The 15,517-nt window shown below is 38.0% G+C and overlaps 1 protein-coding gene across 3 annotated transcripts in view; it reads left to right on the top strand.

Moving 5' to 3' along the window:
* The window catches only part of zcchc2 (zinc finger, CCHC domain containing 2), a 66,850-nt gene that overhangs the window by 11,355 nt on the left and 39,978 nt on the right, over positions 1–15,517 (top strand). For all 3 annotated transcript variants that reach the window (XR_001479181.2, XM_015354295.2, XM_015354294.2), the window contains exons 2-3: positions 3,069–3,183; positions 4,020–4,096. Coding sequence is in view for 2 of the 3 variants with exons in the window: in XM_015354295.2 (XP_015209781.2) it covers positions 3,069–3,183; positions 4,020–4,096 (192 nt within the window). In the remaining variant the exon portion in view is untranslated. The remainder of the gene's footprint in view (positions 1–3,068; positions 3,184–4,019; positions 4,097–15,517) is intronic.

Raw genomic sequence — 15,517 nt, 5'->3', positions numbered from 1 at the left:
TCTGGTTCCTGTTTCTGTACCTTAAAGTTCATTTCATTCAGGTATGCCAGAGAATTTTCAGAAATGTCAAAAATTCTTATTCACACAATCTGCTGAGATGTCTAAAAAAAATCTTTATGCATTGATATTTCTTTCTTATAGACAGGTATCAGTGTTACCACATTACTATCTGATCTATTTGTACTCCTAACTTGTAAGCTACTCAAGTTTCAAATTATCCACACTTTTGCAGTCAGAAGTCCACCCATAAACTTCATGCAGGTACCATTTATTCAACTGAGTTCCTCATTAGACTGTAAAGTGACTAATTCACAAACTTTCTGCTCACTCGCGTTGCTCCTTTTTATGACATTCATACACAGCAGATGCATGGAATACAAAACAAAGATTATATGTGCAAGTATTTTGTTACTTATTAGGTTGTCCCATGTTATTTTTGCTTGCTATAGAGAGAACCATTGTCTTAAAAGTAATGGGATTGTAGTTTGTTAGGCTATAACATGGTTTATACAAGCATGGTGGTTTTTTTTTTACACGTAAAGAGAACATAAAGGACATTAGAATTGCTTTAAAATGTGATGAGACAGTTCAGACAGCTGTTTTGTTTAGTATGAATCCAAGAATGTGCAACTCTATAAAGGCTGCTCATTTTAAAACATGCAAGTTAATGTTATGTAGGATCTGTAGTGCTATAACTGCATTACTTTAGTGAGTGAATTCTTCTGATGTGGAGGAAAGTCCAGACTGAAAACTTGATGGGTAGTGTTGAGTTCTTTAAAAAAATCGCATTTTCTCCTTTTAACTGTTGGAACTGTGTGAATATTTCACTACCTCACTGAATAGCCTGAAAAAAACAAATGCCTTATCATATTGGTATTGTATTGTCTACAAACGTCTAAATGTAAAAGCTGCTCTTTTAATGTGATGGTTTGCATTATTATTGTGACTGAAGATCTCTTGAACACGACTACGCCTGGAGCTTCCTGCATCCATCTGTTGCTAGGAAAACTGGCAAATCTGCAAAGACTTGAATAAATAACCTCTGGTTGCAGATGGCTGATGCCAAAAGGTCTTCCCTGTTGTATTGCAGTGCCAGGAAGTATTGCTTTTTGTGTACTGTTTTTTTTAATGTATATCTATACATTTGGATGAGTATGTTGTGTTTTAAAGCCAGCTAGTTTAATGGACTCAAATCAGCATTGATATGTAGGAATACCCGGTTTTCAGGTGCTTCAGAGTGAAATCAGTTTTCTTTTAATTAAGAAACATCTATGCAAATATGTTTATAAAAACAAACAAAATTGACATAATACAGCTACATTGACCTGTTAACTTGGATTTAGACTGCGGGATATAATATAGCCAGTCTGAGTTATCAAGATATAGTCAGGACTGAGTTATCATGAGATAATGTCAGATATTGTCATTTCTTATTTTGGACTATGTCATGATAAGACACATCAAATTTGTGTATCTTTGCTGATTTAGATCTTATCTTGTAATAATTCTAATATGTAACACACCACACTTAATAAGCATTACACTTGCAAAAAGCCACACAGGCCAAACAATAAAATTTTTCTTCTGCTGGGATAAAAGTTAATCAGTTGAGGACAAGGTCATTTTTGCATGCTGCTTGAAGTCTAATCTTAACTTTTTTGTGTACTTTGTGCCGATAACTGCATGTGCACCATTAATTCTCTCTTTGATATCCTTTTTCTGTGTAGCGGAAATTGTCTACTTGCTTTTGAGGGTTAATAATTAAATAAAAAAAAGAGGCCAGGCTTGTTTTATGGAACTCCTGAACTGAGGTCTCTATGCTTTAACCCTTTATCAAACTTAGCCACAAAAATTTACATGGATTTGTTCATTTTATTATGGAACGTTGTGCAGCACAGTGGCAGAGTGGTTAGCATCGCTGCCTTGCAGTGCTGTGGCCCTGTGTTCAGTTTCAGATCTGGGTGTTGTCTGTGTGGAATCTGCATGTTCTTCCCATGTTTATGTGGGTTTCCTCCAAGTGGTCCTGATCCCACAGTCCAAAATTATACTACTAGGTTTAGTTAGAAAACTGGGAAAACTGGCCCTGGTGTGAGTGTGTGCATGTTTGTGTCTGTGTGTGCCCTGTAATGGACTGGCGTCCAGTCAAGGGTGTACCTGGATTGCTCTCATTGCTTGCCGAGATAGGCTCTGGCGTCTGTTCAGACCTGAATTGGATGAAGTGGTTAGAAGATGGATAGATAATGGAACACCAAACAACTGTTTATCCTAAAGTACATTACTTTTTCATTAAGTACCTGTTTGAAAATCCTTGTTCTTCCTTGTACCGAGTGCACATCTAGAGCACAAAAAAACTTCCTGGCACTTTCTCCTCTCACACAAATTTGTGTTTAGCCGTACTCCTACTATTGCTGGCCCTTGGTTCAGGTTTTGATATGTACTGAACAGAATTTGAAATAGATGTGTGAAGCCCAAAAAATGTGCTCTCCGATGTGCTTACAGCATCTTGCAGCCTATAGTATCGCAAATCTCCTTGCATTATTACTAAAGGTGCTAAGCTTTTAGTAAACTTATAGTTCCACTTTATTTACAGTTTAGTGCACTTTAGTCATACTGTTGATAAAAGGATAATCTTATTTCAAAGAAACTGTCACTTGAAGATCATTGTAAGTCAGCTGGGGTAATTAACCATGATGCTTAGGATGACGGTATGTAATGAGCTGTTGACTCCCTAGTGTTTAGTTGATTTCAGATTGTAAAATGTTGTTTTTGCACGCCAATTCAAATCTTTTAAGGCAGGAACACTTAGTATATGTATCGCCAGCAGTTATGTGTTTTTCACGTGTCCTCAGACAACAAGAGGGTTTGTCTTCATGTGTACATGTTAACTAAAATAATTTACTTTCATCAAAATTTCAAATAAAACTTGTCTGATTCTTTTTAGAAAGTCTGAAACTGTGGGGCAGCAGCTTCACAAGCATGTCCTCGGCGTTTTGCTATTATACCACAGTGTCATGTCATTGAGTCCTTTTTTTTATTTACCCCCTTTTTTGTCCTTTTCTTGGTTGCAGCAAAGGAAAGTTCCAAAAAATGATTACCTCTCCCCAAGCACTGAGAGCAGCTTGTTTGACAGAGCACAGTCACCTCACGGAAACCAGCCTGTTTCCAGGAAAACACAGAGGGAAGGTAAGACATGGAATACTGTGTAAATCTTACTCCCCCAGTCCTCTTTTTTTGTTGTTGAAACATTGGTCCTAGAAGACATCGACAAATGGACCATACAATGTACAACAAGGGTTTGAATCACAAAATCTGAATTGTGCTTTTCTATTCATATAGATAGTAAATGACTATTGCTTTAAATTTACATGGAGCAAAACCTTCAACTCCATTTAATTTAGAATCACATTTTTTGTTATACACACCCAATTCTGGGGTTCACAGTTATAAACTGCCATAGCATAACCGAACAAGGAAGTGTAGACAAGACACTTTTGATCCACCTACTCATTCATCTTTTAAAACTCAATAATAATAATAATAATAATAATAATAATAATAAAGCGTTTCCAGACACTCCTCTCAGAGTGCTTCACAGGCAGTGGGGACTCCCTTCCACCACCACCAATGTTATATCACTCACTTGGATGATGCGACAGCAGCCAAAATGTGCAAAGTACGCTCGCCACCCATCGGCTGTCAGTGGGGGGGAGAACGAAGTAATGAAGCCAATTAATTAATGAATATTATTAGGAGGCCATGATTGATAAAGACCTGGAGAAAACTTGGCTAATGCCCAGGGTAACCCCTGAAATTACGCATTATCAGAGAAAGTAAGTTAAAGAATCACCATGAAATTTAAATTCTGACCTAATCTGAAATATCTCTGATGTTTGTGAAACATTAATACATATAATTGATGGCATAGTATTATTTTTCTAAAGACATTTCTGTTGCACTCTTAAAACCTCTAATTTATGCCTGTTGTTGCCATTTACAAAACTTTGCTTTTTGTTATTCAGCAGTTCACATAGAGAAGATAGTGCTAAAAGGAGCACAAAGGAGTAGGACAGACAGATGCTTGGAGTACACCTTTGAGGTATGTTTACTTTTATGTGGAAATCTTTACAACGTTACCCATTACCCATTAATTGGGTGAGAAAATAATTTTGCTCTAGCTTGCTGTAGCTTGAATAGTTCAGTTCATTATACTTTAGCTAAAATGAAATGCCTACTGTTCTATTTAGCCAAAGTGATTATCATTTTGCAATGTTTTCTGTTATTTTATACGTAATTGTTTTTACCAGCTTTAATTTGTTCTTGTATGCATGCTGTTAAGTCTCCTTGTAACAGAACAAGGCAGGAAGTTGCAGATGCACAATACAGTCTGTTCCTTAGTATTCTGTACTACAAGATAATTTTACTATTGAGTTTTACCCTAAGCAGACGATGTACAGTAATTTACTCAAATTCATAAAAATACATATTGGGTTACAGGCATTCTTGTAACAGGATGATACCATATTGAACACGTTACAAGCTGTAGGCACTATAGATCTGTGTTTTATATTTTTGTATATCGTGATTTAAAAAGAAGGCACATGATGAATAAAATCATTTAGGTTTTCCAGATCAGTATGCAAATAGCCATTGTCCTGTGATGGGCTATCATTTGCTGTTGACAGCTATACTTAGCGTATGTCTAAATATTGTACCTTTTGTGAGGTTAATTATGGATGGTAGTTTTAAAAATATGTACTGGTATTTCCAGATGTATTTTTTAAGTTTTATGAGGACGAAAACATTTTTTTTTTTTACATAACCTGTCCTAATTGGTTGTTGGATTGGTAAAACAGAAGGACAAGCACATTTCAGTGTTCATGTCAATACCTGACTTCTGGTAGTCTCTCATGATAATAAAAAGACTAGTCCTACATCCAATCCAGAATCAGTTTATACTTTGTATAAGTCATCTGGGAGAACATGAGATAGACCATCTGAATGCACCACCTTACATTTGCATACCATCCTGAGCCACATTAATAAAGCGTTTAATCTGATTTACGGTGCACAGATTACATAGTGGAGGAGAGCACTACTTCAGCTCCACAAAAATGCATTTTGTATCACCTTGTGCATAGCCTGTGCCGAATGTGTGAGCTCATTGTAGCAAGTGTATTTAGTACGTTTCCACATATTTTTCAAATATGAAAGACACACCATGACCTTTGTTGTAAACATCCGGTAGTGCACGGGTTGACAGCTTGTGTATGGAAACTTTGGCAGGCTCTCTGTGGCCTTTTGCCAAAACAATAGCGGGTTCTTTGACACAATCTTAGTTACAGCTGGAAAAAGAACACATAAAAATTAGTTCGCTGCAGTGTTTGGAGTTGTTCTTCAATAAAAAAGCACAAGGTGATCTGAGATCTGACAAGGTGATGCTGCCTTTTCTGTATAGAATGTACTTTAGGCCTCTCTGTTCCAGGCACGTTTTCTGTCCACAATATTGTTAAGTGTTGTCAAGCACCTTTTAATTGAAGCTATTGCTTTTCTGAATATACTTTGTATTTCAGAGTCGCGGCAGCACCTGTGATGGTGGTCATGTTTGTAGCTAGAAATTGATCTTCGGTGCCTATTTGGTGTACTGACCCTGTCTTCCACATTTTGTTTCTAATAATAATTTTGTTTTTAAAACTGTTTAGTGATTGTTTTTTTGTTTTTCTTTCGCTTTAGTAGTAGGAAAGGGAGATATTCCTTGCTTTGCTTTCCTTGGTGAGCAGATTCTTGGTTTTCTGCCGTGTAACTGTAGAGGAGCTCCAAGGCTATTCAGTCCCCACAACACGTGTGCCTATTTCATGCAATTAGTACAAAGCCCAAAGGTAGGGATGAGCCCTGGAGACAACGAGGAGTCTGTTGGTTTTAATTTGTGGCAGATTTAGTCGGCAGGGTAGCCTTTGTGGTAGGATTCTGTGTTTAATACCAGTAGACAGAGCTGGTATGGGTATTTATTTGAGAGTGCAAATGGGACTGCCATACAATTTTCATTGGAGAGCTTGCATGCCAAGTCCGTCCACAGGCAGTTTTATTCTAATCTGTTTCATTGCTGAGTTATAGGGGAAGGAAAATTGACTTTATACGCTTACATTTTTTAACGTTGAACTGTCAGGATTCCAACTGATCAATTTTTAATCAGTTGCATCAGCACGGAAGGAGAGAGGAGTGAAGTTTTTTGTTTCACATTGCCAGTTACCTAGCTCCCATTGATTGGGGGAGTGATGTCTCGGTTGTCGGCAGCAGTGCAAGGTCTTAAGTAGCTGGCATGACCAGGGGCCTGCAGTTGCGCTATACACCCTGGGTATGTCAAGACCTTCCTGGTGATGGTCAGCCAATTGCATGACTGCTTGTCATAGTCAATTAATGAAATGACCCATTCAGACGGTTGACAGCTGAACCTTATAAGACCTCAAGAAATAGGATTTGAGAGCTTTACTAAGGGGTGAGGCTGCACTAAATTCAAAGTTGAATTGTTACAGGATTCTGTTTAGTTCAGGATCGTTTTAGAGCATTTTCAGGACTTTTGTTCCACTACAGTTTTAATCTAGATTTAAAGATGTCTCGGATGTGACTCCAATTCATCCACTTCTTCAGCTTGTATGTGCCAGATGTGTTGAGTTGACCCTATAGGTTTTAAAAATAAGGCTCCTAGACCTACTCATCCACCTGCAGCTCCCCTTTTCCATAGGTCTTAGAGCGTCGGGTGCTGAACAGGACTGGTTAGCTGCAACAACAAGGTATCTTTGCTCTCCTTTCACCATAGTGCCCAAACAATGCTGAGAGGATTGTGCAGAATCAGTCAGTAGCCAGTAATTCCTTTGTATTGTTAGTTCTGCATATTGCATGTTATCCCATTTTCTGCTTTCTGGCTACAGATAATGCAGTGACAAGTAAGTATGGAAATGCTTTGAAATTAAATATGGTCTTGAACATAAGATTTCTAATATTTTGTTTAGGGAGTGGGAATACATTTCATTAACAAAATTAAAACAATTGCATGTCGTTTCTGAGAGTTCTGAGCACACAAGGATACACTCTCTGAACCCTTCATTTTCTTGTAGTGTGATTCATAACTTCCCAGTTCCCTTTGTTCTTCTCATTAATTCATGCTATTCATTTTGTCTTGTTTTCCCACCATTGTACTTTATCTAAATGCCTAAAAGGGGTGCTCGATTAAGAGACATGCATTATGCAAAATATACCCAAGAACTGTACAGACTTTGGAAAACCTTATTTCCAGTCATTTGGAGCACTGCCTACTGCACCTTACTTTACTAATGGTGGCCCAGTGACCCCACCCTGTGTTGAAAAAACACAACTTTTAAACAAAAAAAAACTATCTGCAAGCACTGCACTCAACACAGCGGCAACAAGCAGACTATTTGCCGAGCTCAGTTGTACCCCTTCATAGGCATAGTGTCACCAAAATGTGTTTCTGAATGTGATTCTAAGATGTCCAACGTATATACTTGAAATCTTTATTTGTTGGATCTAACAATGTATTTCAGCCATTGTTAAGGCAGTAAAAGGGAAAAAAAAGTTGTCTATATTCATTTCTACTATATATATATATTAAGAATGGACAGCATGGTGGTGCAATGCTTAGCATGTGATTAGCATTGCTGCCACAGAGAGTTGGGGCCCTGGGTTCAATCTGTGTGGAGTTTTTATGTTCTCCCTGTGTTCAGATGAGTTTCCTCCCACAGTCCCACGATATACTGGTAGGTTAATTGGCTTCCGGGGAAATTGGTCCAGGTGTGAGTGTGTGTGTTTGTGTCTTGTGCACATTGCTTGCCATGTTAAGCTTCAGCTCTTATGTGACTCCATATTGGATAAACTGGTTAGGAAATGGAAGAATGGGTATATTAGTTTATATTATATAATATATATTATGTTTGTACTTATATAAATATATTTGTAAAAAAGTAATGAATTTTTGCTTTATTTTCCTTAAAGAAGTAAAAGTAGTGCATGAAAAAGTAAAGGACAGGCTCAAAACAGTGGAAAAACTTATTTTTTTCTGTACAGCTCCTTGATTCAAGTTCTGGCTATTGTAATGAATTTAAGTCACAAATCTAAGTGCTCCACAAAATCGGTTTCCTCGCAGAGGAGATTATAACAGAAAGTCATAATCGTTAAGTGACAGACTGGGAACTATGAGATGTTCAAGGTGCCTCTGGCAGGGTGCTGAATAACTTTGCCCATAGTATTGCATCCACCATATAAGAAGAAAGAAACAGAGCTAGGTTTATTTACATACTGCATACTGGATACTACTCCATATCCATGCAGTCATAACTGTCATACCCTGAAGAATGCAATGAAGTCTTCGTGGTAAATGGGTTTTTGAAGTGAAGTCAGCATCAGTGCTCTTGACTAATAAGGCCTTGGATTACATTGTGTTGACATAGGCTGAAAAACCAGGGTTTGCTTTCCCTCTTTGGGAGGAAGCTGTAACTGATAGCCGTGCCAGGATGTTTCACAGATCCAGTAGAGAGGCTTCAACTGTTGCTGGGAGTACAGTGTGGCACTCTTCCAACGCTGAAAATGAATTGCAGCATTCATATAAATAAAGCAATGCCTGCAGCGGCAATATTGAGATGCTGGATTTACTTTACAGCAGCATTTAGTGTAAATGACTCTTCCCTGGCAGTGAAGTGAGACTGATTGGTGGGTAGCCTAATGCTGAGACATTGTTCTGCTGGAGCAATGCCTACATTTTCTTGGGGTGTATGTCATACAAGCAGTGTCTTTCTTTCCAGGTGATAGGTGATACTATGAAGGATATCAGAAGTGATTTCACGTCATTTAATACATTCTCATAAGACAAAAAAGTTATGAACTTCTTGGACCTCCATGCACGCATTGTAAGATAAGCTAATATAACTTTATTAGCCATATACAATTTCTTGCATTAGGAATTTGTCTTTTCGCACACCCCAGCTTGCTCTCCATGAGACACACAGGCAGAGTGAGAAGCTTGGGGTCAGAGCGCAGGGTCTGCGCCATTTATACGGCACCCAACTCAGGGGCCCAACGGAGTAGGATTCCTTTGCCGGCCGGGGGATTTGAACAGGCAACCATCCAGCCATAGGCGCAGATCTTTAGCCACAGTGCCACCGCTCCGCCCGAAGAGGCTGTGTAGAGAGCCTCATACAAATTCATAGATTAAGTATCATACAGGATACCTTTGGTTTTTTACAATATTTTGAAATTTTTTTAATGCCCTAAGTATTGGTTAGATGCATTTTTACAACATGACAGTTGTGATTAGGAGATCTGAGATTTTTTTTCATCTTTACACTGGTAAATAACATAAATAAGGATTATCATTAGACTTATAACTAGGTTGTATTTTGCCAGAGCAGTCCTGATGGAGAACTGAATTCAACATAGATTGCTTAATGTGTGCATACAAGAGGATAATCTTAGTTAATGATAATTTCCTTATATAATTTTGCATATTTGTAAGGTTAGGATAATCCCATTCGTTTTTAGCAAACATGAAGAGATAATGACGAACATCACAGAGGCACAGTGGTTAGCATGCTGCCTCACAGCCAGGCAAGCCTGTTGTTCTTCTAGTTATAGTTACTGTTCAGGAAGTAGCTTTTGCCATTGATACTGCTGATTCTGCAGGTAGCATCTGGGGAAATAGATAGGCTCCTACACATTTGTATATCCTGATCAGGATACAACACGAAGCAACAATGAAAGAAGGATAAATGTGTAAATGTGTGAAATGATAAGCAAGAGAATATTGTTTTAATGACTCCCCAGGTGCAATGCGCATGTGATTGGCAGGTATCCTGTCAGGAAAACATTAGGAACTTGGCCTGGTTTGACATCATTATCTGGGGCCAGCTGGAGGGATTTTTTTTAATAGCTCATCAACCATAAAGTTGTTTTTTATGTGTTTGGTATGAAAGCCTACACACAAAAACAGTTAATTATGTGGCCCCTCATAGGGGAGCTCATGTAAAGCCAGTTTTTGACCATACTCCACCTTTAATAAAGCAAGTGCACTAGAGTGATTATTCATGCTATGATTGAAGAGCTTTATAAACAGGCCCTTTGGAGTTTAGATGCTGTATTATTTTTTGTGGAGTAAAAACAGTGTGTCTGCTGTGTATGCTTTTGTACTGTAAATCAGTCTAGATTATCATGCAAACTCCAGCAACGGTTTTCGTTATCTTTTAAGATCAGACAAGGTATACGAAGATTTCACTAGTTTAAATAAACTAGCTTATGAACATTGACTACTCCAATTTTCAAGTAGATCTCAATGTTGGTGGGGTCATTTGTGTTTTGCTTTTTAGCTGAAAATGTTATTTAAGTGTAAGTGTGCCAGTCAATATTTTAAATATTGTACCTATGCATTCCTGGATTGCATTGCATTAATGTACTTTATTACACATGCCTGCACTCTTTAGAACAGCTATGCCTTTGCATAGATTTCTGGATGTTTCATGGTGAGAACATTATCCCTCTGTCCTTGATTTCTGATCCCTCTAGACAGCGTTACGAGACATAAATGACTTTTTAAGATGATGAGTATTCCTTGCTTAAGGAAATAGAAGAGGTGGAATGAGGATCATGCCTGCTGCAGAGCTGAGCTGAACTTCTGTCGCGTTTTGTTTTAGATGTGCAAATTGCCTAATATGCCTGGCTTGGTTTTTGCAAGCCAGTGTACCTCCCTGCCAAAGAATGTTCTGTAGCGCCCATCGTGATAAAGCTAAATGAATGAGTGAGGAATGCAGCCATTGCTGGAACTGCATTGTGCGCCTAAATGTCAGTGATGGAAACTGACAGACCACTGATCCCAGTATGGTGCTTTCAGTTTGTACTGTGTAGAGAGGAAATGTGCTGTTGGAAAGCAGATGGCGGGCTATTATCACATTCAGAAAAACTTGGTTGATTTTCCCTTGTTTTTGGATAGAAAATGATGGTAGTCTTTCAGTACATGTCCATGGTTAATTTTACCTGGCATCTTTCCTGCCATATCCTTAAGTCAGATCAACTTGGATAAAGATGTTAACTCAATAACTGAGCAACAGTAATAATCAAAATCATTTTAATAAAGTTAATAACGTACAATTTTTGTATTGTTATTAAGACTGCCTTTGTATTTGTAAAATAAAGCAGTTGACAAAATGCAGTCAACGTTAAGTAATGCAGGAAGCTGTGTAATATATGGACTCGGTGAATCCCGTCCCGGAGAGAATGAGCTGAGACTTCAGTGAGTCAAAGCAGGTGAATTACAGAAGTACAGTAGGTAGGGCTTCTAAGAGAGTAGCAGTTACCAAGTCTTGGCTGAGCATGGCATTAGAAATATAAGATGAACTAAATACTGTAGTTTTCTTATTTTGTTGTATACTTGTTTTGCACAGTCTCTGAGCTTTCCATAGATAAATGTTTATAGAATGTTGCATGTAGGCTATAACATACACTGTGCATATAATACATAATCGCAAAGCACATACTATTTGATGTGAAAGTTCCTTGAATTGTTGTTTGTTACCTTTCACATGTGTTTAGTTACTCAGTAAACATACATTTTGTAGTTTAAATTGCTCAGGTTATGGTGTCACATCCAGGGTGTATCCTGCCTTACACTCCTTGCTTGTTGGGATAGGCTCAGGCTCCTCTGCAAGCCTGTATTAGATAAAGCAGTTTGAAAATGGATGAATGAGGACTCAGGCTATTGTCAGCCTCCTAGTATCTCCGCTGTTCACTCTTACATAAAATAGTTTTGTATGTAAGGCCGAGCCTCTTTAATGTATATAACAACATAATGTTCTGTATATAACTATTACTTTATATTATAAAATGGGCCTTTTTTCATTTCTGAAACATAGTACAGTTCTGTGGATAAAATTAATAAAATGTTAACCTTTCTCTGTGGTGTGAACTTGGAAATGGGGTCAAAGGTTACACAAAATATTTTTCCTTCTGTATATAGCCCTGCTCACAGATAGCAGTAAGACGTTTTCCAGTTTGGTAGGTAGTTGAAACTGAAATCCCACATTTTTCCACTGAGGGAAACCGAGGGTAAAACACAAAGATTTGTGGTTTGTTTTACATTTTTATTAGATTTGTGGTGGAGTAGGCTATTAGGTTAACTTAATCAGTGGTAAGCATGTTTGAAAATATTTGATTAATTGAGCAGAAGTCCAGTTGCAGTTAAGTATCTGAAGTTAATCTGTTTCAGTTTCAGGAGTCTGTCTATTGATGAGTTATTTGTAACTTTATTATAAAAGACTGGCATAACATTATCATCCATATTCAAGTGCTAAGTTATGAAAAAGGATAACCATAATTCTTGTTCATGTTAGAGATTCAAATATATGGCTTGGTGGTTTGTGTATCAGACTGAAGTATGGAAGGGACCTACTTATCTGTATCTGGAAGCTGAATAGCATAAAGCAGTTAGCCCTAAATTGAGAACTGACTGAATGCAAGCAAATACTGTATATAGTAAGGGTTCATTGATAACCCACAAAATCCCTTTCATTGACCTGCGTATGATTAAAGTACATGTGTGAGGAAGTCGAAGCTAGAGTGGCTGTCATGACAGATTTTGTTGTATTAAGTAGAGCTGATCAAATAGTGGAATAATGCATTCCTGGCGGGGCTGGCTCAGACTGAAAGTGCTGAGTTGCTTATTCTCCTTTCAGACTCTGTTGACATAACATCACCAGTTTTTGAGTAAAGCAAGGACAGTTCTCTATTTTCTTCTAATCAGCAAGAAAAGGCTAGGCCATTCTTGCCGTATCTTTTGAGTTTCAATGTTCAGTGACATGCAACTGTATAAATAGAGTGTGAAGTCAATGCAATGGTCTTTGTGTGTAGTTTTCTGTAGTTTGTGTATATAATTTGTCTTGCACATTAAACATCTGCTCAGATCGAAACCTTCTGTGTGAAATAGCTTTCTGAATCTGATTATTTGTAACTTATAAAGACTCTTGGAAAATAAATTCCTGATGTTCACTCAACAGTTTATAAGCACTTGGTAAATATTTGTTTCAGTGATTATATGGCTGTTGGGTTGTTTTCACAGGGGAAAAAAATATTGCACATCTTGAATTCTTCATGGTTCAGTTATGTGAAAATACTTGCAAAGCATTCTTTGACTTTTATTTCAAATAATATCTAGACTGAAAAACTGAGAAACAAGCTCAGATTCGAGATTCAATCAAACAGGAAGTGGGATAAAGTTGGCCCTGTGTTGTTCATCCCTAAGGTGTTGAATAGGTTTAACATGCCACCACAGCATTGTTGCTGTTACTCGTCTCATGTCGTTGTTGCTTTGCAAAAGCAGCTCCTCGGCTGGTTACTCTGAATCTTAGAAGTCTGTGGCTGAGCTGTTGCTTGCACGTCCAGGTTAGTTATTGTGCTTCTTGCGGAAAGTGATGCGGGTGTTGGGTTGTGGTAGATTGTTGGACCTGGAATTCTTGAGCCATCCTAGGCTATATTCATGAAAACCTTGTTAGTTTCTTGACTCTTCAGAAGAAACTAACTGAACATTAATATGAAACAAAGTGTGGGAGAACTGTCAGGCCGAAGGAGTGGGAAAGAATGCATTTTGGAAGCCTGGAAGTGGAATGTCTTTGAAGTATGGCTAAGTGCCATTTATAAATATATGCATTTCAGCAACTGATAATGCCGTAGCATCCCTTAGGAATAATTTCTTATGTTGTATATAGTCACAAAGAGATTTTTGCCTGCCCACACATATTCTGTTGGTTTCTTCCAGTTGTCTGAGAAAATGATTTTAACTGCAGCTTTGATGGGGTTTTTTTTTCCCCGTTTCCATTCATAGAAATGTTTTTGGCATGCTGCGTTTACGACTAATAATGGTTTACCAATGAGTACATTTGGATGAATTATTTTAGAAAGAGCAATTCTTTGTGGAGCAGCAGCATGGGGGTGGGGTGGTTAGCATTGCTGCCATGCAGCACTGGGGCCCTGGGTTTAATTCCTGGGGTATTCCTGGGATGCTCCCAGTACATTTACCTCAGTCAGGTCTGCAAGTGTACGTTCTGACACTGGTCTTAACATGTCATATTCGTAATATAATTAATAAATCATTCTTAATGTATCATTCTGTTGTGAGCACTTAGCATGCCATAAAAATACACTTAGCTTACACTGCCTTTCCATTTCACAAGAGAATTGAAAACTCTCTTGATGTTAGAACTGGATCATGTTCTCTGCAATTTGTTACGTATTTTTAAAGCTTTAGGCTATTATTTAGTATTCAGTGAAGACAAGTAATTTCTGGTTTGAGAAGGCAACACTTCACCAAAACAAATAAAAAGCTTTTGGCAGTGACACATGACGTAGCTCAGAACAGGTTTTTTTTTAAATAGGCTGCATTTTTTAAAAATACTGTACGTTTAGTAACAAATGTTACTGTGCAGCAGGCGCCCTTGCTTTGATGGTGCTGTTAGGGGAAGGTTGTGTACTAAAATGCTGAGAAAGTGCACGCTTCTCACATCTTTATACCTAAACAAACATGCATGGAGCCACAGTGTAAAACCCAAAAAAAATCCGGACATGTAAAAAGCGCAGCAGATGTTTCAGTTAAATAGCCAGTGCTATGTGCGTGCCGGAGTCTTGGAGAAGGTTAACGTGGAGATGTAAAAGCCATAGTGCAGATGGTCTTCCCTTTTAGATGGTTCCCATCTCTGAGGACAGATTCCCTCCTTTCCAGTGTCCCTGTGTTTCAGATTGCTGTATCAAAGACTCCACACTGTGCCATTCTGTGATCTGCACAGCCTGAGGCAGAGTCTGGAACACCCTCCTGTCGTTCTGTATGCTTTGAATGCGTTGGTCTGTTGTGGATTGCCAGTTGCCTCACAGCCTTTAAACATTTGCTCTTCAGTGTACACAGATCTTTAAATGGGGGGAGTTTATGAGTGCTTTTGTCTTTTTTTTTTGCATTTCCTTCTCCAGTGCTTTGTCCTATTCCCTGCTGTTTTTATGCATGCAGTTTTGAAATCACATCGCAGAATGTCAGAAAGAGGCATAACAAAAATTGCAGAAGAAACTCTGGCATGTGGTAACCCCTTTACTGATAAAAAAAATCATTCAGCAGAAACATTTTTGGCAATTAAATTATTGTGATGTTTCAGTTCCTGTATTTCAGGACTAGTGTAGTGCAGCCAGCATAGCCCATTTATGTTAAAGTCATGGGGTCAATACACACAGCAGTGGAAAGATATCAAAATATAAAGTATGTGTGAACGGAAAGCACATCCAGGGCTGCCATAAATGTTCCTGGTAATAAAGACCAGAAAGAATAATGAGCCAGCATTTTAACATTAGTGAAAAGTGTTGCACTTTGGACAAAAACATAAACATAAAAGATGTATGAGAGAGAGAGAGATCCTGTGGACAAATTATGGGTGATAATTTAAAAAGTTGAAAAACATGTAAAAGATCAAGTGTAAATTCAGATTGC

The sequence above is a fragment of the Lepisosteus oculatus genome, chromosome 6 (assembly GCF_040954835.1).
Source record: "Lepisosteus oculatus isolate fLepOcu1 chromosome 6, fLepOcu1.hap2, whole genome shotgun sequence".
Classification (NCBI taxonomy): Eukaryota; Metazoa; Chordata; class Actinopteri; order Semionotiformes; family Lepisosteidae; genus Lepisosteus; species Lepisosteus oculatus.
Note: the sequence above shows the minus strand (reverse complement) of the source record. Positions and strands in the feature narration are given on the sequence as shown.